Source organism: Eubalaena glacialis, chromosome 9 (genome assembly GCF_028564815.1).
Source record: "Eubalaena glacialis isolate mEubGla1 chromosome 9, mEubGla1.1.hap2.+ XY, whole genome shotgun sequence".
Taxonomy (NCBI): Eukaryota; Metazoa; Chordata; class Mammalia; order Artiodactyla; family Balaenidae; genus Eubalaena; species Eubalaena glacialis.
The window spans coordinates 3585979-3607388 of NC_083724.1; the positions used below are offsets into that span (position 1 = coordinate 3585979).

At 65.8% G+C, this 21410-nt stretch overlaps 1 protein-coding gene across 2 annotated transcripts in view; it reads left to right on the plus strand.

The window, feature by feature from the left end:
- Positions 1-2116: 2116 nt before the first annotated feature.
- RXRA (retinoid X receptor alpha) overlaps positions 2117-21410 on the plus strand; it is a 100887-nt gene continuing 81593 nt past the window's right edge. Inside the window, exon 1 of one of the 2 annotated variants that reach the window (XM_061199677.1) lies at positions 2117-2225. In XM_061199677.1, coding sequence (XP_061055660.1) covers positions 2198-2225 — 28 coding nt within the window. In that variant the 5' untranslated portion in view covers positions 2117-2197. The remainder of the gene's footprint in view (positions 2226-21410) is intronic. The other variant, XM_061199672.1, reaches the window with a different exon arrangement.

The window sequence follows — 21410 nt, forward strand, 5'->3', positions numbered from 1 at the left end:
TCTGGCCTCTTCTTCTCCAGCAGGAGTGGCGAGGTCTGATGCGGGTCAGGAGGACAGGCCGGGAGGATGGGGTTCAGACAGGCCACTGACGCTGTACGTGGCTAGGGCCACGCCAGAGGTGACGGAGACAGGCCTGAGAACTGGGGCTGGCACACGGCACGCACCCCAGACGTGTCAGCACCCGTGTTTGCTCCTTCTCATCCTTTCCCTGGGTGCTTGCCCGCCCCCAGCCCTGGCAGGAGGAAATCAGTTGTAGAAGTGGGTGGCTGTGCTGGGGGAAGGGGGGAGTGCGTTTTGTTGTGATGACAGTAGATGAGGACCACACTTACACAAGCTGATGCTGGAGGGAGGGGCAGATGGGTCGGTGGCCCAGGAGCCAGCAAAGACGGGGCTTTCTCCGTGAGGGGATGGGGCATGGATCAAGCAGAAGCCGGGGGACAGGACAAGCCTGGGCCGTGGCCTGTGCTGGGGGAGGAAGGGCTCCCCAACCAGCACTTGTCCCACAGCGCCCCGCCTCAGGATGCTCCAAGTGACTCGAGGGCCTCCCTCCTGGAAGGGTGTCAATGGCCTTGGTGGGAGCCAGCTCCTGGCTGTCCAGTGGGAGGTGGTCCCGTTGCTCCCCCATTCCACAGAGGGGAAACTAAAGCCCAGAAGGGTGGTGAGGCTGGCTTGAGGTCACACAGGTGACAGTGGTGCACCAGGCAGTAGGACCCCCTCTCTTGTGAAGGGCTGTGGTTGTCCCTGGGCAGCAGTGACGGCTATCCACAGTCATCACCTCCCTATCAGTGCCCCCTGGCCCGGGGGGCCACCACGTGCAGCCTGTGTGACCTTGGTAAGCCCCTCTGCCTCCACCCCCCACTCCAACGAGCCTGGGTCACCATTGGGAATATGGGTCTAGCAGGGGTCTGTGAGGAGGGCGGCGCAGCGTTGGGCAGCCGGACACAGGGACGGCACGGCAGCGCCTGGCCTGCGCCTGCTCAGGAGGCTCCGCTCCGCGCGCAGGTAACTCATACCGAAGCCCCAACTCCAGCAGCCCGAGCGGTTGGGACAGGCGTCCTTCCTTTCGCTTTTGAACAAACAAGTCATGAATTTAAAAGCCAGGGCAGAGAACTGTCCAAGGCGTAAAAATAGCCACCGGCCACTAAGTCAGCACCCAACTCTGGTCAGCTGGTCCCCAGCCTGGTGCCTTTAAAGAGGGCTCCCAGAAGCCAGGGCCACAGTGCAGGAGAAGCGGGAGCCCCTCCTTCCCGGTGGGCCAGCGGTCGGTCCGTGGGGGCGGGGCCGGGGTGCCCTTCGATCTCTGCGATTGCCCTGAGTGTGAAAGTCGGGGGCGGACTGGGGGCTCCAGAAAATAAAACACTCCCCAGATGACGCAGCCGAGCCTGTGCTCCCGCGTCGGGGCTCACGGCCACTCGGAGCCTCAGTTTCCCCACGTGCCGGCCAGGGTCGGCGCACAGCGCCGCTGGCCGCTTTGTGTGGCCGCCCAGACAATGGCCCGGCCGTGCCGGGCGCTCCAGCCAGGCTCTCCGCTTGCTCCGCCGGGTGGTTTTTTTGGGGCAGGCCGGGGAGGGAATACTGCTCCCGCCCCGCCCCCCCCGCCCCTGCGCCCCCGCCCCCTCCCCCTCCCCCGCCGCCCCCGCCCCCTCCCCCTCCCCCGCCGCCCCCGCGAGGCTCCGGGGAACCCCTGGTGGAGGGAAACTTGCAAGTTTGCACCGCGCTCGCTCGCTAGCTCGCAACTCCGCGGCTGGGCGGGCGGGCGGCGCGCGGGGGGCGGGGGGCGCGCTCCGGGCTGCGTGGGGGGGGGGAGCGGAGGGGGCGGTGCGCACCGGGCGGGCGGGGGGACCGGCGGGGGGTGCGCTCCGGGCGGGCGGGGCTGGGCGGGCGCGCAGGCCGGGCGGGCGGCGGCGCTGCGCCGAGTCCGCGCCCGTCGCGGGCCCCCCGTCGCCCCCCCGCCGGCGCCGCAGCGGTCGGAGCGGGGCGCGGGCGCGCGCGGCGGGGGCGCGGGCGCGGGCGCGCGGCGGCGGCGCGCAGCACAAGTAGTTTACATTGTTGGGCGACTTTTGCAACAACTCGCCGCGCCGCGGCCTCCGCGCGCCGCCGCCGCCGCCGCCGCCGCCGGCTCCCGCCGCCCGGGCCCGGCCGGCCGCGCCGGGGGCCGCCGCGCTCGCCCGCCTCCCGCCGCGAGGTCGCCGCAGACATGGACACCAAACATTTCCTGCCGCTCGGTGAGTGATCGCGGGCGGCGGCGGGGGCGGCGGTGGCGGGGCGCGTTCCCGGCGCGCGCGGGGGCCCCGGCCAGCCCCGCCCGGCCCCGCGCCCCCCGCCGGCCCGCGCGGAGTTGGGGCGCCGGGCGGGAGCGGGTGGGCCGGGCAACTTTTACCCGGGCCGGCCGGGCGGGGAGGGGGCGAGGGCGGCTGGCGGCCCCCGGCCCGCGCCGGGCCGCCGACTTGGTGGCGGAGCGGGAGTGGGCAGCGGGCGGGCGGCCGGTCGGCTGGAAGGGGGGGGCTCCTGGCCCCTCCTGGCAGCGGCCCGCGACCCCCGCCCGGGCGCCCATCTCCAGCGGGGCGGCGCAACTTGTGCGCTCCTAGCCTTCGGCCGCCCTGGCATCGGGACGGCCTCTGCGCCGCCGCCTGGGCTGCCGAGTCCAGCAGGCCGCCGGCCCTGGAACACTCCGGACTCCTCCTCCCCCAGAGCAGCCCGGGCGCGGGTGGGCAGGGTCGCCAAGGGGCCGTAAGACCGGGAACATCAAACCTGGGGAGGCCCCATTCCAGAAATGGGGCTCCTCACTCTGGCGCACCAGAGTGTTCTCCGGGCGTTCTCTGGAGCTGGCCCTGCACTTGGGGTGGACACCCTAGAGGCACGGAGGGCCGGTTTTCCTGTCCTCCCACTGCCGTCCCACCCAGTGGCTTCCCTGCCCCGGACTGCTCTCCAGCTCAAGGCCTGGACCCACGGAGGAGGAGGAGGGGGCATGGCCAGGTGCCCCGAGCCATCGTCCTCCCTAGGGTTTGGGAGCCAGTGAGAGGCCGGGAAGGGGGGAGGGGGTGGGGAGACTTTATAAATGAGCCCGGGAAGGATATTAATTTGGTGGTGGGGCCGGCAGCTAGGCTGTCAGGCTGGGTGAAGGATTTGTGCTGAATGGAAATTAAAGCAGCTGATTATGAATGAAACCCGCGGTCTATTGCCCCTCCTGCCTGCCCACCCTCCTGCAGCCCGGGGTGCAGTTTGGCCACCGGGTTGGCGGCCAGAACTCAGCACAGCTGCAGAGACGTTTGGTGAGATGGGGAGGTGGAGGGGAGCCGCGTGGAGGTGGCCCCCCTCCCCGGGATGTGTGGGCGAGGGTCTGAGCCCTCGTCGCGGGCTCAAAGAGGGGCATATGGCAAGGTGACTGGGGCAGGGTTCCGAGTTTGTCAAACCTAAGGAGACTCCTTCCCTGACTCTGTACAGCGAAGACCTCCGCAGGCACCAGGCTGAGCACCCTCCTTCCTCTCCAGAGACCCCAGGGTGGGCGCTCATGGCCATTTTGCAGATGAGAAACCTGGTTGAGAGAGACTGAAGCCACAGGCTACAAAGTGATGGATTTTGGATTTGAATCCCCAGCCCGTGGTGACCGTGTGTGTGGAGCAGGATTGAAAGCTGAGTTGTTTGACTTGCCACTGCCGGGCCTGGCGGGGCCCCGTGTAGGCCGACAGCCTCTCCTGTCCCCCGTTAAAGCTTTGCACATGTGTGTGCACATACACACACACAGAGCATCCGTCTGGAACAAGAATGCTCAGTTCTGCCTTTGCTCCCCTCCTGGCCCCCCGCGATGAGGCAGGGCCATGGCCTGGGTACTTGGAGCGGGACAGGTCCCGGTCCCTGACATCCTGGGAGGGTCCTGGGAGTCAGCACACATAGGGCCCAGGCTGTAGGGTTGCTGTGCTGCAGTCCCCGTCAAGAGGAAAGGTTGCGCCCCAGGAACCTGGGTAGGTGTCGTGTTCCTCCCCCCCTCACCCCCTTCCCCCCCTTCCCCCCCTTCCCCTCCCGCGCCCTGCCACCCCCCCTGCTGCAAGTAGGCTGGCTGGGGGAGCTCCTCTCCTTGACTCAGCCTGTGGCCTCCCAGGCAGCCCATGCCCCAGGCCTGAGTGGAGAGCCCTGGGCTCTGATTACACTTTATTTTTTTCTAAGCTTGTGACCAGCTCTGAAGTCCAGTGGAGTTGAAGGTCCATTTAAGCGGCTACTTGCCTAAGCCCTTTTGTCAACATGGCCTAATCCCTCGTTGGGGGTGAGTGTCAGGAGGCCCGGCTTGTCCAGGCGCGGCTGGCGACCCAGAGTGGACCTGGAGCTGCTGGGCAGGTGGCGTTGCCCCTTGTGGTTGGACGGCCACTTTCAGGGCCTTGGGCAGAGGGTCTGCTCCTTCCAGCACCCATCGCCTGGGGCTTGGTGGGCTTGGGTACTTGCTGTCACCCGCCCGGGAGTCTCCCAGCGGCTGAGCCTCCCAGTGGTGGCGGGGCGGGGATGAACCCAAGGTACAGATCTGGAGGCCAAGGAACTTGCCCAAGGCAGCCCCTGCTTCCTGCCCCTGCTGCTGCTGCCCAGGGCGGACCAGTGCCCGTGCCCATCGGGGGGAGACCTGCACTGGTATCAGGCTGGACAGTGGAACTGGAAGGCTGAGTCCGCAGTGTCCCAAGGTCTCAGACCCCAGAACCCTGGCTGCTAGTAGCCCATTTGCCCAGGGAAGGGTGGGGGGCAGTAGCAGAGCAGGAGGTCCACTGGTCACCCTCTGGGCAGCTCTTGGGGACCTGGGAGGGCTTGGAGTCCTGGTAAGGGGCATCTGGTAACATCAGAGCCCTCGGGACCGAAAATAGAGCACATTCCGGGGCCTCCCGAAATAACAGGGTCATGTGACTCTCTGGAGGCTGGGCTTGGAGGCTGGGCTTGGAGTCCGGCCTGCGAGGCAGTCCTGTCTTGGCCTGGGCACTGCCGACTGTTGGGGCGTTTGTTTTGGTAAACTCTGGAGGGGGCTCTGTTTGTTGACGGGGGAAGTGTCAGGGTGAGAAAAACAGCCCTCAGATGGGTGTGGCCATGGCCGTGGCCTTGCTGGCCTGCATCCTTGCCTGGGGTCGGTTGCCTGTCTGCTGTGCCTGGGCCCAGCGTGTCGCCCTGACCCACTCTGCCCGCACATGGGTGGGGCGAGCTGGGGACCCCCAGGAGGAGCCACGGAGGGCGGGCGGGCAGCGCTGAGCTGGGGTTTGGCGGAGTTGAGCGGGCAGCCCTGCTCGCCCCGGGGCAGCTGCTGGGGGCCTGATCCCAGCTCCACCGGCTCTTCCAGCTGCGCCTGTCCTTCCGGGCCTGCGGGGAGCTGGGCCTCCTCCAGGAGGCCCTCTGCCTGCCTTCCCCCGGCCCCTGCCCCACCCCCTCTGTGCCTCTGTGGGCGGGTTTCGGTTGGTGGTCCTAGTCTCCCGTCCTGGGGGCTGGTGGTGGGATTACTGTGTGGTACAGAATGGGGCTGGGTGTGGGTACCACGGGCTCTGGCATCAGGAGAGGGCCCGCTCGGTGAGTCAAGGGGGGACAGACTTTGGCTGCACAGGAGGTGGTGTGGGGTCGGCGGGAAGGCCCCAAACGCCTGCCCAGAGCCAGTGGAAGCCGCCTCCGGACTTTCATTTTCTTGGCTTGCCCGGGCTCTCTCCACAGTTGGTGTATTTCCACGGTAGGCGGTGGTCTCGAGTAAGGCCCGTCCTCTAGGAGAAGAGGGCTCCTGGGCCCGACTCAGCTGCTGTCCGTAGGACAGAGCAGAGGCCACTGAGCTGGCTCAGGACAAGACCTGATCCTCCTTCCCTTTTCCACCCACTCCTCGTTTGTCAAAATTTGTCTTTGGTAGCTGGCTCTGGTGGCCAGGGCCTTGAGGTGTCCCATCGACTGGTCTGTTCCTATGGGAACTGACTGCAGGCAGGGTTAGGGATGGGCAGGGGTGCCGGCCCTTGAGAGCCTGGGTGGCTGGTGAGGTTGGTGTCCACTTGAGGATCACCTTCAATACCTTTGCCCTGATGTGCACCGTGCAGGTCTGTTTCCTGGATGCTATGGAAGGTGCGGGGAGAGGGCCGGTCCCCTCCCCTCCCCTGCCTGCACTGCTTACATTTTCCAAGGGGCCGTTCTATCTTCACTCTCCCTTCCTCTCCTCCTCAGACCCCTTTGTCACTTGCCCCCCCTACCTGCTGTCTCTCGAATGACCCGGCCATTCCCGGGGAGGGGGTGTGGGGGGGTCCCTGGGAGCTGCACCTTCCTGGGGGACTGTGTCCTCTTGTGGGCTGGTGGTCAGGCCACTGGGGATCGGGTCCTCTGTCCCTGCTGCCTGTGTGTGTGGCCTGCCTGCCGGCCTCTCGGAGCCTTAACTGTCCATCTGTAAAATGGACACGTGTGTCGGCCCTTCTACGGTGCTGGCGGAAAGGCAGCCCATCTTATTGCAGGGGCGTGTCTACCTGACGGCCCTTCTTCAAAGGCAAGGCCTGTGGCCAGAGCCTCCCGGTGTCCCCTGCCTGGATCAGCGTGGGGCCCGGTTCTCGAGTGTTAGACTGAAACAGGACCACAAAGCAGTGGCATGGCTGCTGCTGTCAAGGCTGCGGGACCCACGCTGGAGAGGAGGGCTGCCCCCGGCCTCGTCTCCCACGCTGAGCGAGCACCGACGTGGCCCCTGGTCTGGGCGCCCTCAGCCCTGCTGGATCCCTGCGCTGTGCACCCTCCCCGAGGCCCGCAGGAGGTGGTGGGGCGAGGGCCTCGCTTGCACGCTCACCGAGCCTGGTGCGGGATGTTCCGAGCAGTCGTGCCCCAGTGCTTCACAGACGGAGAAATTGCACCCTAGAGTTACAAAGCAATCGTCTAGCTCAGCAGCCGAATGAGCCTGATGGAGCAGAAAACAGCTAAATAAAATTGGCCCGGGCCGACGCAGGGGAGAGTGGGGACACACACGCGCGTGGCAGCCCCGGTGTGCGCACACTCACGCGGCTGGAGCCGCGCGCTCGCTCTCGGCCCTGCAGCCGGGCCCTGCCTGCGCTGTGCCTGGCGCTGTCTGTCCTGTGTCCCTACGTCTGTGTGTCCTCTCGCCCCTGGGACCCGCGTCCCCGCGTGAGTGAAGCAGGTGAGCGAGGCGGCCGCTCAGGGACCCATTTCCTTGGTCTCCAGAAACCAGATGGGCCTCCTTGGCCCACGTCTGTCCCATGTCTCTAAATCTCTTCTGACGTGTCCGGGGCATTGTGCTGTCCATCCGAGGACATGATGGCTCCATTCACTGGGCGCCTGCTGTGTCCCTGGGCCTTGGTTTCTAGGACCTCGTGACAACCTCGCGGGGCCCACGGAAATGTGAGGTCCGTCGCAGTCTTTGTGCTGTGCTGCGCCTCTGGACGGTTCTGCCTGCTTTTTCTCAGCACCTTGGTTTCTCAGTCGCGGGGCCTGAGCACCAGCTGGGCCAGGACCAGTCCCTGGGGTGGGGCGCCGCTGTCCCCCGACCTCCTGATCCTCAGGTGGCATCTTCAGAAGCCACTCTCCTGGCGGGGCCTGGGTCTGTGCCCCGTCCTGGCTCCCTGCGAGCCCTGTTATGCATGTCGGGCCCTCAGGTGAGTGAACGTTTTGTTCTGGGAGACTTGGTGGAGGTTGAAGCTTCACTGTCCCCGTCTGTCCCCGTTCTGTCCCCGTTCACCCCTCGAAGGCCCTCTGGGGAGTAGAGACCCAGAACCTCCTCCGGGGTTGTCCCCCGCTGGGGGTGGGGCAGGGTCGAGGGTATTATTGATAGACTGGAAAACCACGGGCTGGGTGACAGCTAGAGGCACAGCCTCAAGACCCCTGTGGCCTGGGGTCCCCGTCCTCGCCCCGCCAGGGCAGAGCTGTCTGGCAGCAAATTCCTGAGGGACCTGGTGGAGGTGCTGGGCGAGGACAGCCACAGCTGGTCCCCAGGGCAGGGCAGGGCCTCGCTTATCTCTGCGTTGCCCAGCCGGCAGCGCACACGCATGTACGTGCACGTGACCGCACGCCTCCACGCGTACACGCACAACGTGCGCACAGGTGCACAGCTGTGAACACAGGCGCACACGGGCGCTCATGCACCCACTCCCACGAGCGCGCGCGCGCGCACAAACACGCGTGCAGGACGCGCGCACGCGCCTGGCCTTCCCAGCTGATTCTAATAAAGTCTCAATGAGCTTTTCCTTAGAAGGACTCGGGCCTGCGGTCTGGCTTCAGTCCCCACGGCGCCCGGGGAGCACCTGCTGGGCGCCGGCCGGGTCCTGCTGCCCCGCGGAGCTGGCTGTGAGCAGGAGGGCGGCCGGGCTTCCTGTCGGAGCCGGTTCTGGCGTGGATTCTGAAGCAGAGGCAGGGTTGCGGCAGGTCCGGGGGAGGGGCGCTCCGGGGGGGGGGCAGGGTCAGCTGAGACAGGGCCCAGCGGCCCGTGTGGCCGGAGCTAGGAGAGGCGGTGTTGTGTGAGAGCTGGCTGGTTGACACGGTGACCAGGAGGGGCCCCGGGGCCCTGGGGTCGGAAATAGGCCTCCAGCTGTGTGCAGAGGGTGGGCGGGAGGAGAAGGGTCCGAGGTGGGCTTGGAGCCCGACAGGGTAGGTGCCCCTGTGAGTGGGCTCTGGCTGGGTCTCTCAGCACAGCGGCCTGCACTGGGGGTGGGGACCCCAAGTGGCTTCCTGGGGGGGTCAGGCTGGGCCACTGGGTTGGAGATCTTCACCTCCCTGAGCACGGGGCTGGGAGAGGACGCCCCCCACCCCCCAACTCCTGCCCGGCCCTGGCTCTTCTCCTGTCCCCTTCTTCCTTCCTGGCCCGTGGGCCCTTGGCCTGTCCTTGGGGACGTGCTCTCCACCCCATGGGCCCCCCATCACATCAACCGAGACGTTCCAGGGCCTGGGATCCCTGGGAAAGGTGATGGAACAGTCTGGAAGTCAAGAGGGCTGAGCCCAGTCCTGGAAGGACGTGTCGGGCCCGGAGCACCAAAGTTGGGGGACGGGCTGTCTGTGCCGGGGCAGGGCGACCGGGCCTCCTGGGGTCAGAGCAAGGACTCGAGGACCAAGGTGGGGACTGACCTTGGGGCTGGGAAATGGGATGTTGGGGGGCCCTCGTGGGGCTGGAGCCACTGAGGGCCTCGGTGTGAGTTGTTGCCCTGGGGTCCCTCCTCGTGAGATGTTCACGGCTGGCCCTTGGCTCTAAGTTCCTGAGACAGGTGTGGGGAGCGCCGTCAGTTGGGGCTGGGGACACAAAGAGGAGCCCTTGGTCTGCTTCCCGCTGACCCAGAGCCTGGCTCCGGCCCCCCTGCGCCTCCATGGGCTCATCTGAGCAACAGTGGTGTCTCGCCGTGCCTCGGTTTCCCTGGCTGTGCCCAGGGTTCGGGGCCGGTGGTGATGGGTCTCAGCAGAGGCCGCGGCCATCCTGAGTCTGGAGCCTCCTGCGCGGAGGGGAGGAGAGGGAGGGGAGAGCGAGTTGGGCCCGGGCCAGCCGTGTGTAAATCCTGCAGTGGTCATGGATAAACCCCGCGGAGTTCAAAGCCGGCCCTGGTGCGGCCGCTGGGCTGTAATGAGGTTACTGATTCAACTGGCTTCCTGGTGCTGCCGCCCAGAACCGAGGGAGGCTGGGGAGCCCCGGGGAGGGATCTAAGTATCCCGTAATTGACCAATTTAGCTTAAGTGTCCGCACTGGCCCCGGGCAGAGGTCAGGTGGTGACAGCCCAGGTGGCCGGAGTCGCTGCGCTCACAGGCTCTCTGCCCGGCCCTCTGGAGCAGGCGCCGTCGGGCGGCTGGCCCCGAGCCCCTACCTGGAGGTCCCTGTCCCGGTCCCCTCCCTCCTGTCTGCGGGGCCGTGTCCTCCGGAAGCCTGAGTGCTTTTCCCGGCCAGAGCCAGCCAGGCTGTGCGTGGTCTTTCGCCTGTGAGCTGGCCGAGTAGGGTGCGGGGCGGTGGGCTCAGTTCTGGACTGGGTGCCGGGCTACCTGGGTTCAGCTCCGCCGCTTCTCATTCGGACGCGGGGTGACGACGCAGCCTCGTAGGGACACGGGAGGGTCAGCCAAGGGAGTGCTCACGGTGGGCTCCGAGCCGTCCGGGAAAGCGCCTGTGGTTGAGGAGTGGGGTGGAGGTGACCCACGACTGCCGTCAGTGGCAGCTCACCCCCCCGCCGTGGAGGATGCGTCTGGGGCCCTGGCGAGGGGCTGGCGGGCCAGCCCGGCCCCCGCTCTCCAGGAGATGCAGGCCTCCTGTCCAGGGAACCCACCTTGCGGGCTGTTTGGCCCTCGGAGGCCGGGCCAGGCGTTGGGTGGCATTGGGCCGTGGTGGCAGGGCGGTGGCCTGGGCTGAGTGCCCTCCATGTGGACAGGCCCTGGGGTGGGGCTGTTGTGTCCACATTTTGGGGATGAGGGCTTCAGTCTCGGGGAGCTTGAAGGATGCGCCCAAGGTGCCCTGGCTGTGTACCTCCGTGACCCAGCTTCATCTGGAGCAGCTTTGGGGTGCCCTCAGCAGAGGCTGTCACTGCTGCTCCCAGGAGAGGCCTGTATGGTTGAGCTCTTGGGGTGTCCCCTGAACCCCCTTGTCTTGCCCCACCTGGGCAGGCTGGTGGTCACCCCTCCCCCGCCTCCGGGGGGCAGGAGGGCCCCTCCCCTGCAGGGCTGCAGCCCGGGGTGGGGTGGACGGTCCAGTTGGCTCTCTGAGCAGCTCGCTGCATGCCCGGGCAGGTCCCTTCTCCCCGCGGGCCTCGGTTTCCCTGGGGCCCTCTGGCTGCCAGAGGCCTCTGCTCCTCCCTTCCTTGGCCCTGTTCCCCTGAGCTGGTGGCCTTGCAATTGGGGTGGCAGAGCTGGGGACCCCCTCCTCAGGAAGTGGCTCTGTGCCCTCCCCCTGTTGAGGGGACAGCAGCTGAGCTGTGGGAGCTAGGAAGGTGGCTGCGGTGGGGAGTAGGGTCAGTCCCGCCAGGTCCAGCTCTGGCTTTCACCTGGGAGTGTTATGGTGAGACGGTTTGGGGGTAAGCAGCGTGTCAGGGGGGAGTAACCTTACTGATGGGGGCTGGGCGGAGCGGGGGCAGGGCAGCTGCAGGTGCTGTCATGCCAGCCACCACCCAAGGCCGGACCGGCCCCTTCTCTCCTTGGGCCCTGACATCCCCAACCTGGAATTCTCCGCGAGCCCCCATTGCCCCGGTGTGGAGCTTGGGCCTCTGCTCAGTGTCACGTGACCCTCAAGCCTCTCCCTCCGCATCAAGCACCGCTCACCCTGCTCTCTGGCTTTCTCGTGTTCAAAGCGTGCTGGTGTGATGAATGAGTGCCAGCTCTGAGCTGGGGGCCGTGTGGCCCTGGGCTGGCAAATTTACCTTTCTGGGTCTCAGTTGCCCCGCCTGTAAACTGCCTGGGAAAGTCAGGGAGGCTTCAAAGAGGAGGTGATGTTGTAGTTAGGTTTTATGGGATAAATAAGGGTTTGTTGGGTGGGCAGTGGGTCGGGGCCCTCCCTGGAGGATTTCAGAAGGATCCGACTGCGCTGCCAGGCTCCTCTGGCTGGCCCCTTGATGGCTGGTTACCGGTCTGTGCTGGTGAGGACCCATGTGAGCGTGAGGGGTGTGGTCAGCTGCTCTGGGAGTGATTAACCTTGGGGGGAGGTAAGACTGGGAGTGGGCCTGGCTGCGACCTGGCCACCCCCAGCCTGGCGGCAGGCAGCCCCTCTGAGCCGTTTTCTGCGGACCCGATGTCCCCTCTGCTTCCCGGGCCCTGGGATGTCCTGGTCTGGAGCATGGCCCACGCTGGCCCACCTTGTGTTCTTATCCCAGCTCGGAGCTCCGGCTCCTGGGGGGAGTGGCCAGAGTTGGGCCCCTCTCTGGGTGGAGCAGCTGGGGGTCCTTTCCCCACCCGCCTGTCTGTCCCCACATCCCTTGGTCCATCCCCGAAGTGCCCCTGCCCCCACCTCGTGGAGCCTCCTGCAGGAGTGCTGGGCTGTCTGATGGTTCCTCAATTCACCCCCTCCTTGCCTGGATTGAGAAAAATGGCTCTTACTGGGGCCAGAGTCCATAGGAGGTGGCGGAGCTGCCCCTGCCCCGCCCCTGCTCCTGGACTTTCTGCCCAGGATCAAGGTCAGGAGGAGGGCTAGGAGGTGGGGGCCTTGGGCAGTGAGTGCCAGGCCACTCTGAGCTCAGACAGTGGCGAGGCGGGCCACAGCCTGGGGCGGGGCGGGGCAGCGCTGGTGGCCACCTTCCTGGGTCCAGCTGGAGGGGTGCGGACAGCAGGGAGGAGAGCCAGGGCCTTCCCCCTTCCCTGTTCTGTCTCCCTGGGCAAAGGTCGGGGCGCCAGCCTCTGTCCCCAAGAGGCTGATCCCTGCAGACTGCTGACGGGGGATGGGTGGCCCGCTCAGAGCCCCTGGCCTGAACCTTCCGGCTCTGCCACATGAACTTTGTGACTTGGAGCACGTTACTTCCTCCCTGTTTATCTCGGTTTCCTCGTTTGTGAAATGGAAGGAAGGATGTTGGGCCGAGTCGGAGGTGGGAAGTACAGGGCTGGCATGCTGCTGCTCCACGGCCGGGACCCTTGGCAGACACCGCCAGTCGGGCGCGGCTCTTTCCCCGCGGGGCCTGAGACCGCGGAGCACCCCTGCCCATCAATGGGCTTGGCTCACAGGTCTAGTTGGCTGCCGAGCGCACAGCACCAGGCGCTGCACCAGCCTCAGAAAGTGTTTGTTGACTGAATTAGTGCTTTCTGCAAATGTCTCCCCCACCCCCTCCACTTCAGAAACGTCGCGGGGGGAGCCCACCCCTTGCAAAGTGACTTTGAAAGGCATCATTGTTTGAATCACTCTTCTTCTGGGGGTCCATCCCAACTTTCAAGGGAGAGAAGTCCTGCTGTGTGTCTACCCTGGTGCTGATTCCTGGGCGTGGAACAGGGAGAGCCTGGCGCCATCGACAGAGACCCTGCCCTGGAGGATCCCTGGGCCCAGCTGGCAGCTGGAAGCCCTCGGGGAGCCTGAGGCCAGGGTTCCAACCCTGGGTGTCCCTGTCCAGGGCTGAGCCTCCCACCCTCTCTGCTCTGCGTGCTTTAGATGCAGCTGCCACCTGCTGCTGGACGGGACCTGGGTGTCCCCTGGACTCAGTGCCCGGATGCAGCATGGGGGGTCCTCAGACCCAGATGACTGCCTGTGTCGAGACGTGGTTCCTTCCTCTGCTGCTGAGTACGTCTTGTTGAAACTTGGCTGGTGGAGCGAGAGGGTAGAAATCAAAGCCTGGCCCAGAGGTTCAGAGCAAAGCTCCCGCCTGCCAGCCGTCTGTTCATCCCTCTGTCTGTCTTACTGGCTGTCTGTCTTCAGATCCCTGGACCTGCTGGTCCCTGGGGAGGCAGCGTTGAGTGAGGCTAAGCCCCCAAGATGGTGAGTGGTGCCTGGGGTCATAGGGACTGGGATGGACTGCCGCCACACTACCACTTGTGTCACCTTGGGCCAGAGTTTTAAAACCTCTCTGGGCCTCAGTTTTCTTATCTGTAAAGTGGGGCTGATAATGTGTGTCAGGGTAGATCATTCGTGGTTGACAAGTGTGGTCGTGCCTGCTTTCACTGTTGGGGACGGGACAGTGTGAGTGTGGCGGTGGGAGGACGACTGGAAGCAGGGCGGGCACAGGAGAAGGGTTATCAGCTTGCCCTGGTGTTCAGTGGGCTGGGCTGTCTGAATTGGGTTGTGAGGGATGCATAGGAGTTTGCCTGGGAGAAGTCAGTTTCTGCGTCCTCAGATCCGCGTGTTAGTGTTGTCTGTCTGAGACCTCCCACTCAGAGTTCCTTGAATCTGCCTGTGTGGCTGGAGCCGAGCCAGTGAGAGGAAAGGGTAGAGACGGAATCAGAGAGTGCGGAGAAGCCTATGGAACCTCTGCCCCGGGGAGGTGGAGCCACTGGAGGGTCCCGGGCCAGGGAGGGTGGTGTCTGGCCTGTGCTTGGTAGGAGGCTCTGCTGCTGTGTGAGAAGGGGGCGGCCAGAGGGCAGGGCAGGGGAGTGGTAATGAGGCAGAAGTGGTCTGGGGCCTTTGGCCTGAGCACAGGAAGGGTGATGTGCCTTTTACCAAATGAGGAAGACTCTAGAGGAAGGTGTGGGGGGGGGCAATCAGGACTTTGGTGTAGGATGCAGCCTGACACCTGGGCCCAGGCAGCTGGGCAGTCTGGAGCACGCGCCTTAGGTTCCCACGGCCTGGCTGGCGGTTCCAGCTTAGTTCCGCAGGTGTAGATGGGGCATATGGTAGCCTGGGTGCCTGAGAGTATGGGAGATGCTGCAGGCAGAGTGCACAGCACAGCCCGAGATGTCCAAGGCCTCTCTGGGCTTCTCTCCCAGGATGGAAGGGTGGGCAGGCGTGCGGGCACAGCCGCCGGCCTGGGACAGGCTGCCACTGGGCGTTGGATCCCTGCCGACTTATTCCTGGCTCCCGTGGCTGGCGTGGGATGGGATTTATAAAAAGGAAACGCCGTGGTGCTCAGAGGGCCTCCTGTCGGGGTGCGATCTGGCTGCAGGACCGCGGGCAACTCTGGTTCTAGGCTGACCACCCCCCAATCCAGGTGCTGCCCCTCCGACCCCGGCTGGCACCCTCCCCACCCCAAGTCCCAGGGCCACGGGGCAAGGTCGCAGCTCCCGGTGCCCTCGCGTCTCCCGGTGCCCTTGCTGGCTGCAGGTCTCGGGAGAGGCGTGCTCCCCACGTGTGTCTTCCGGCTGCAGCAGCCGCCCTGCCCGCACCTCTTTGCTGAGACTTATCTGCTTGTGGACAGTTATTGTGTCTCCTCGTTGGGCAGCGGGGACGCTCTCATGGCCGGCTACCGGAGTGGGGAGGGGATGGCTCCCGAGCCCGCGCTGGTCCTGCACGTGGCTGATAAGCTATGGAGCTCGTTATTGGAGGGGCAGCCGGGGCCCCCCACCCCCTCGGCCGTCACGTCCGTCCTGCATCGAGGCCAGGCCTTGCGCTCTGCCCGGGCCCCTGGGCGAGGGGAGGGGGCAGGCAGATCATGGCCTTGGGGGAGTGAACGGGCCTTGTAGGGAGCTGGGGGTCTCAGGGAATCCCTCCAGGGCTCTGGAGATGGCCTGCCCCGGACCTCCCTCCCCTGCTGACCCTCAGCCCCTCTTGGTGGCTGGCTCTGCACGCACACGCACACGTACATGCACACACGCACCCCCTCCCTGGTTTCTGAAATGACCGTCGTCACTCCCGTCGTATCCCTGGCTGTCTGGACTCCTCGCTCAGTGCTTGGTGGCCACTGGCCCACGCGCCTGTGTTGGGTGGGCTGCTGGCGTCCCTGACCTCGGGCTTGGCCCCCAGGACCTGGAGGCCAGAGGGCCCAGGGTCTGCTCTTTTGTCCTCTGCTCTCACCCGTGGGACCCCCAGCTCGGGCTCTCCGGCCAGCTCAGAGGGTCTGTGGGCTGGAGGGGGCTGGGCAGCAAGACCAGGACTGGGAGTGGCGTGTGTTGCCCCCCGCCCTCAGGGACCCCATCCTCCCCAGACTCTCCTTGGGGACTTGGAACCAGAACCACGTGGGGCGCAGAGCTCGGGCAGGGTCACTCCTGTGGCCGGGTTCTGGAGCCAGGGTGCATGTGTGCGAGCCTCTGTGTGTGAGCGAGGGGGTGTGAGCGTGTGTGTTCCGTGTGTCCACACAGGCAAGTCCAGGCCAGGGATGGGCCCACGGTCCTCTCGGGCCGGCTCGCTGTTAGTTTGGGCCCCGAGGGCTGGGAGCCCCGCTGCCCCGGCCGGCGTGGGCAACGCCCCGGGTGTGTGCAGGGAGACGTGGGCGGGTCCAAGGCAGGCGACGCTCAGAGAAGCAGCGGGGCCGAGGGGCAAGTGAACCCCTCGGGAATTGGGTTTTTTTCCTGAGGGCCGGAGGATTAGGAGGGCCGAGAGCAGATGTTCCAGAAAGACCTGGGGCTGTCGTGGCAGGGGGTTTGGGGCCGAGCGGTGCTGGATCAGACCAGCCGTGTCACCCCCAGACCTCCCCAGCCGGTCCCCCAGGGCTCACCCCAGTTCCCAGGCCTGGGCGAGGGGTTAGACGAACGTCAGACCCAGTGGTGGGGGCCGAAGGGGCCACGGGAGTGACAAGGGTACTCTGAAGAGGGACACGGTGGAGGCGCTCGTCCGCGGCTCGTGTCCCACTGCCCCAGCATCACTGATGGTCTGCAGCTCTCCCGTGCCCTTTCGGCGGGCGCCCTCGGCAGACTTGGCCAATCGATGAGCGTTGATCCAGCAAGTGCCTCCCTGAATGAAGCGGGTGGTGGAGGGTCCTTGCCTGCCAAGGGCGGGGTGGGGTGGGTGGTGGGATGTGTGAGCCGCAGCCTGGCCCTCTGGCTGGGGTGCCTTCTCTTCTGTGGGGTTCTGCACCCTGGGAGAACGAGCCGGTCTTGAAGCCAGGGTCAGTCATGCACACTTTAGTGAGAATGAGCCTAACGCCAGCCCTGGAAAGGACCAGCAGGAAAGGATGAGAAGGAAGACTTCCTCTAATTGTGTGATAAGGAAATTGAGCTCTGAGCCGCTCGGAGGGCCAGGCCTTGTCCTCACTGTAGCCTGGTGCTCTTATCTCCTGACTGCCCACCTCGGGGCAGAGCGGCATGCAGATGGGGAGGGTCCCGGAGGGGACCCTGGCAGAGAGAGGTGGTGGGCCGGTGTTGCCGGAGCCTCGGGCAGGGCAGAGTGGGGGTCTGCAGCCCTGGGAGGGGGCCCAGCTCCCTGCCCAGGGTCCCACAGCTGATGAGTGGCAGAGCTGAGATTTGAACGCGGCTCTCGGGATCCCTCTCTGAGGCACTTCCTGCCCAGGGTGCACAGCTGAAGTCCTGGGAGGAGGGGGGATGTGGGGAGAGACATTCCTCATCCGGGAGGGGCCCAGAGCTGAGCCCGCCCTGCTGGGCCGGGAGATGCCGTGTTTCCTACACAAACAACCGGGGCTGGCTGGAGCAATTTTATTTTTATTTCCTATTTTTACTTCCCCGTTGGCTCTTTTTAGCAACTCTGGGTTAGATAGGCCCACGCCCTCCAGTCTACACCCGGCTTCCTGGCTCGGGCCTGGGGCCTTGGGGAAGCCAAGTGTGTGTGCAAGACCCCGGTTCAGCAGCGTGGCTTGCACACCCTCGGTGGCGGGGAGCTCACTCTCTCCCCAGGTATAGAGTTCTGCAGCGTGGCCCCTTTCCATCCCCTGGGACCAGCCGTGGGGAGTGGGTGGTGGCAGTGGCTGTGCCCCAGCTCATGACTCAGTTTCCTCCCATTCTGCCCTGGTTCTCCGCTGGAAGTTGAGGTTGGGGGTGAAACCTCATGACAGAGGAGAAAGGGTGACTGGTGTGGGTGTATCTGCTGGGTGGGGTGGGCCAGGGACATGAGGGTAAATAAATACTCAGTGTTTCTGCCTCTGACTGGCTGGGCAGGGTGCCCCGAGGGCAGGGCTGGGCTTGGCCTCATTCAGACTGTATCTACTGTGGGCCCAGGCCCGACCCTCTGAGGGACCAGCTGTGCCAAGGGGTTGGCCAAGCCCGCCTCCGGGACGGGGTGGGGGGGTGTTGGAGGGGCTGGCCCGCGAGGTCTTCCTGTGATGGGTGCTGCTGGCTGCGGGGGACGTGGAAACCCCAGGTTGGGGGCGTCTCCCCAAGGGCTTACGACCTGGCCTGGGGCGAAGGGGCCCTCGCCTGCCTGCGTGGGCACGGCTGGGCCCTGTGTTGGCATTTGGCGGTTGGGGGTTCTGACCTTGGGGATCAGGCCCGCCGTGGCTCCCAGGCCTGGGTGGGGCTGGGGTTCAGGCGGAGGGCCGGTGGGCTGCGGTCCACCAGGTGGCCTGGTGCCAGCCTGTGCCCAGCCCACTGCACTGTCCCTTTGCAGGTGAGGCCCGGGTTCAGAGGCCCAGCAGATCCTCGAGGCCACATAGATTGTGGGCGTGGGGCCACCTGTCCCGTGTATTTTGAGGTGCAGAGAACCAGGGTGCCACTGCCGACGCCCCGCAGGTGCCGGGGCCCCAGAGCCCGAGCTGGGGACACTGCCTCTTGCTGTCTGCCCCAGGCCTTCAGTGGGGAGGGGCTGGGCAGGACAGGCCGAGCCATCGTGGCCAAGGGGCAGGGTTTATCCCGGACCTGCTGTGGGCCTGAGCACTTGGCGAGGGGCTGTGAGGTCAGAATAGAAGGCCCACGTGGTCCTGACATTGGGAAGCTGCTCGTCGGGATGGGGACGCGGGACACAGATGTTTTCCACGCAGACAGGTCCATCTCACCAGCACTCATGGTGTCCATATCAGAGCATGGACCCAGTGAGTCTGGGTGAGACCCCAGCGTGCCGCTGGCACCTGAGGACATAGGGCTCTGCGGGTCAGGAAGGGCTGCCAAGGTGGGTGGGGATGGACAAAGGACACAAGCTGGGTGGGAAGGCCGGGGCCCGGCCCCGTCCTCCTCTGCACCCAGAGGTGCCCGTTCTGTGCCCGTCACTCCACCTGTTGGCAGTAAGGCAGGTGCCAAGCAGCTGGTTGATCCTGGACTCTGTCCTGCTGAGCCCCACTGGTACCTGGGACCCTCTGCCACCCCGTAGGTGCTGGGTGGGCTTCCCAGGCTGGCATGGGCAGCCCCAGCAGTGCCCAGACGTACCTGGTAGGTCTGGGATTCTGACTTGAGGGGCCAGTGGAGGGCGCTGAGGGAGGAACCAGCCCGGCCTCTCTTCTGACCCTTCCTGCCCTGGCTGGCCCAGCCAGACTCGGCCGTGGCTGTTGTCCTGTGCCGAGGTGGCCTCTCCTCCTGGCGTGAGTGCTGTGGCTGGGGTGATCCTGGAGGTGTCTGGCGGTGCGTGCATGTGTGGCTGCCAGGATTGTGGGGAATCTCTTGATTAGAGGACAGAAAACCGAATCCCGTGGCCCAGGCCGGGGGTGGGGGGCACTTCCTCCCTGGAGAGGCCCTAGAGATTATGGGATTTCTACCCGCCCCGCCCTGGGGAGGTGGCGTGGGCAGAGGGCCATCTGGCTGGTGGGGCTGCCTTGTCACTGCTCTGGTGAGGAGTTCCTTCTATGAGCCTGGGAAGCCACGTGTGGGCTGGGTGGCCCTGGCGTGCTGCGAGGGGAGGACTCATGTGCCTGGTTCAGGTCCCCACTCAGCCCTTTGCAGCTGTGTGACCTGGGGCAGCATCTCATTCTCTGAGCCTAGACTTTGTCATCTGTGGAATGGGGTGATGACACTTACTTCTAGGGTGGTCGTGAGGGCGAACTTAAGGAGGGCCGGAACTTTAGTTCTCGCCTGGAAGCAGGGAAGAGCAGTGGCTGGGGGCCCCCCTGACCCTCAGTGTCCTCATCTGCGGGCTGTGGAGAGGAGTTTCTTGCTCTGGTGCTGGGGGGCCTGAGGCTGCCCCTCAGTGCTCTGCGGCACCCAGTGATGGGCTGGGCCATGGGGGGAGATGCGGGAGTTCTCCCCTGGGAGGAAGTGTTTCCCTGGGAGGGGCGGTTTCAGGGACCGCTGGTTCCAGAACCTTCTGGGGCCCAGGAATCTCCCAGGGCCAGGAAGCGAGAGCCATTGCCAGGTGCAGCCTTGACGCGGACTTGGGGGGTTAAGTCCCTTGTCCAGTCCCCCCTGGCTTTCCCTGCTTAGTGTCCTGGGCAGGGAAGTGCGTTCAGGTGGGTGGCTCTCTGGTGGGCGGGCTCGGGGGACCAGCCCCCCAGCCCCACCGAGCACGGCCCCAAGCCGTGGAATGGTGTGATTCCGGGTTTGCTTCTTCCTTCAAGCAAAGAGGATCTTTCGAAACTGTGGGAAAGAGCGTTTCCTCCCCAAAGCCGGGTGCGGGCAGGGGCTCGGTCAGCAGATGTGACGTCCCCGGCGCCCTCTTGCCCTTCTGCCCTCCTGCCTGCGGCGCTCACGGGCCCATTGCCGGCCCTCGTGGCCCCACCAGAGTGGGGTGCTCAGGCCTGTCAGCTCTCCCCCCAGACCTGGCAGTCTCCCTCTGGGGCCCCACTGGCGGAGCAGAGCCCCGAGAGGTGCCTGCTGGGCCGCGCCGTCGGCGTTCCCACCTCTGAGCCTTCGCGCACGCTGTTCTCTCTGCCTGGCGGGCCCGCCCTGCCCCCGCCCTGCCCCCGCCCTGCCCCCGCCCTGCCCCTGCTCCCATGCTTTGTCCCTGCAGCCTGACTCCAGTGCCACCCCACCTTGAAACAGTCCCCAGGCCTGAGCCCGACGTCCCTGCCTTCTGAGGGTCCCTGCTCCGGGCCCCAGGAGGGGATCTGGCCAGGTGTGGACCAGTACACCCTGACCTGCCCCAGGCCTCCGTGTCCCCGGCCCCAAGTGGGTCCCTTCCAGTGCTGACACGTGAGGGTGCTCTGGCTTACGTCCCGGGGACGGGGTGCTGGGGCTGGGAGGGCGCGGGAGCCGGCTCTCTCAGCTCCCGTCTGGCCGGGGGGTAGGGGAAGCTGGGCGCCCGCGTGCTCAGCTGCCTGCCTGGGCTGCTGGAAGGGGTTGTGATTTGGGTCTCCCCCGCCCCCGCCCCCGCCCCGGCCTCCTGACTCAGCAGCTGCAGGGTGGGGGAGACCGGATTTCTCGACAGAAACCCCGACCCGGGGCACCCATGGCCCAGATATCTTTTGTGAAGGTGGGAAGTCGAGCCCTAGGTTCCTGCCTGGCTTCCCGGCAGGAGACCGGGTTGGGGCTGGAGCCAGCTCTGGGCTCCGGGGCCCACTGCTCCCGTGGCTCCTGGCCTACCTCCCTGCCCTGCTGGACTGCCCTTTCCCCTGTGCACCACCCTCTGTGGCTCCCCAGTGCCCGCGGGATGAAGTTCTCACTGCCGCCTAGCCCTGCTCTCCTCTGCCCTCCCTGCGCCCCTTTGTCCTCAGGAGCCACGCCTGCTCCCTCCTCTGGGTCCTGCCCGTGCTGCCCCTTCACCCTCCAGCTTCCTGCTCTGTCAGGTGTCTGCATATATTAGGCCTCCTCCGGGACGCTCCCCTGGGTTAGGTCCTCTCCACCCCACAGCCACGGTGCCTGCTGTCCCGTTGCCCTGGAGGGAGTGATGGATGTGGGCTTCGAGCCCTCATCAGCGTCAGCGCTGGCCCCATAGTCAGACAGTGGATGTGGAGTTGGGGTGAGCAGGGGAGCGATGACAGCCATGGAGGGTCTGGGCCGTGTGGAGAGTCGGGGTCTCGCATGCACGGGGCCTGTTGCTGAGGCTGCTTGAGCAGGAGGGCTCTCCGCCCTGGTAGAGCATCTGGTGGCTCCTCTTTGCCTGGGAAATGGAAGTGGATGTGCCCCAGGGGGTGAGCGCCCAGTCTTGGCAGGGCCTTGGGCAGGGGCCTCGGTCTCCTTACCTGTCAGGTGGGGATAACCACTCCCACTGGGGTCCCACAGCTGATGTTTGCACAACCTGAGGTTCTGCCCAAGGAATGGGGCTGCTGGGAAGGATGTTGAAAGTTTGGGCCAAATCTGGAGATGGGATTTTCGTGTCCCCTGGGCCGTCAGTGGTGGGGGCACCTGGTAGGCTCAGGGCCCTTCCA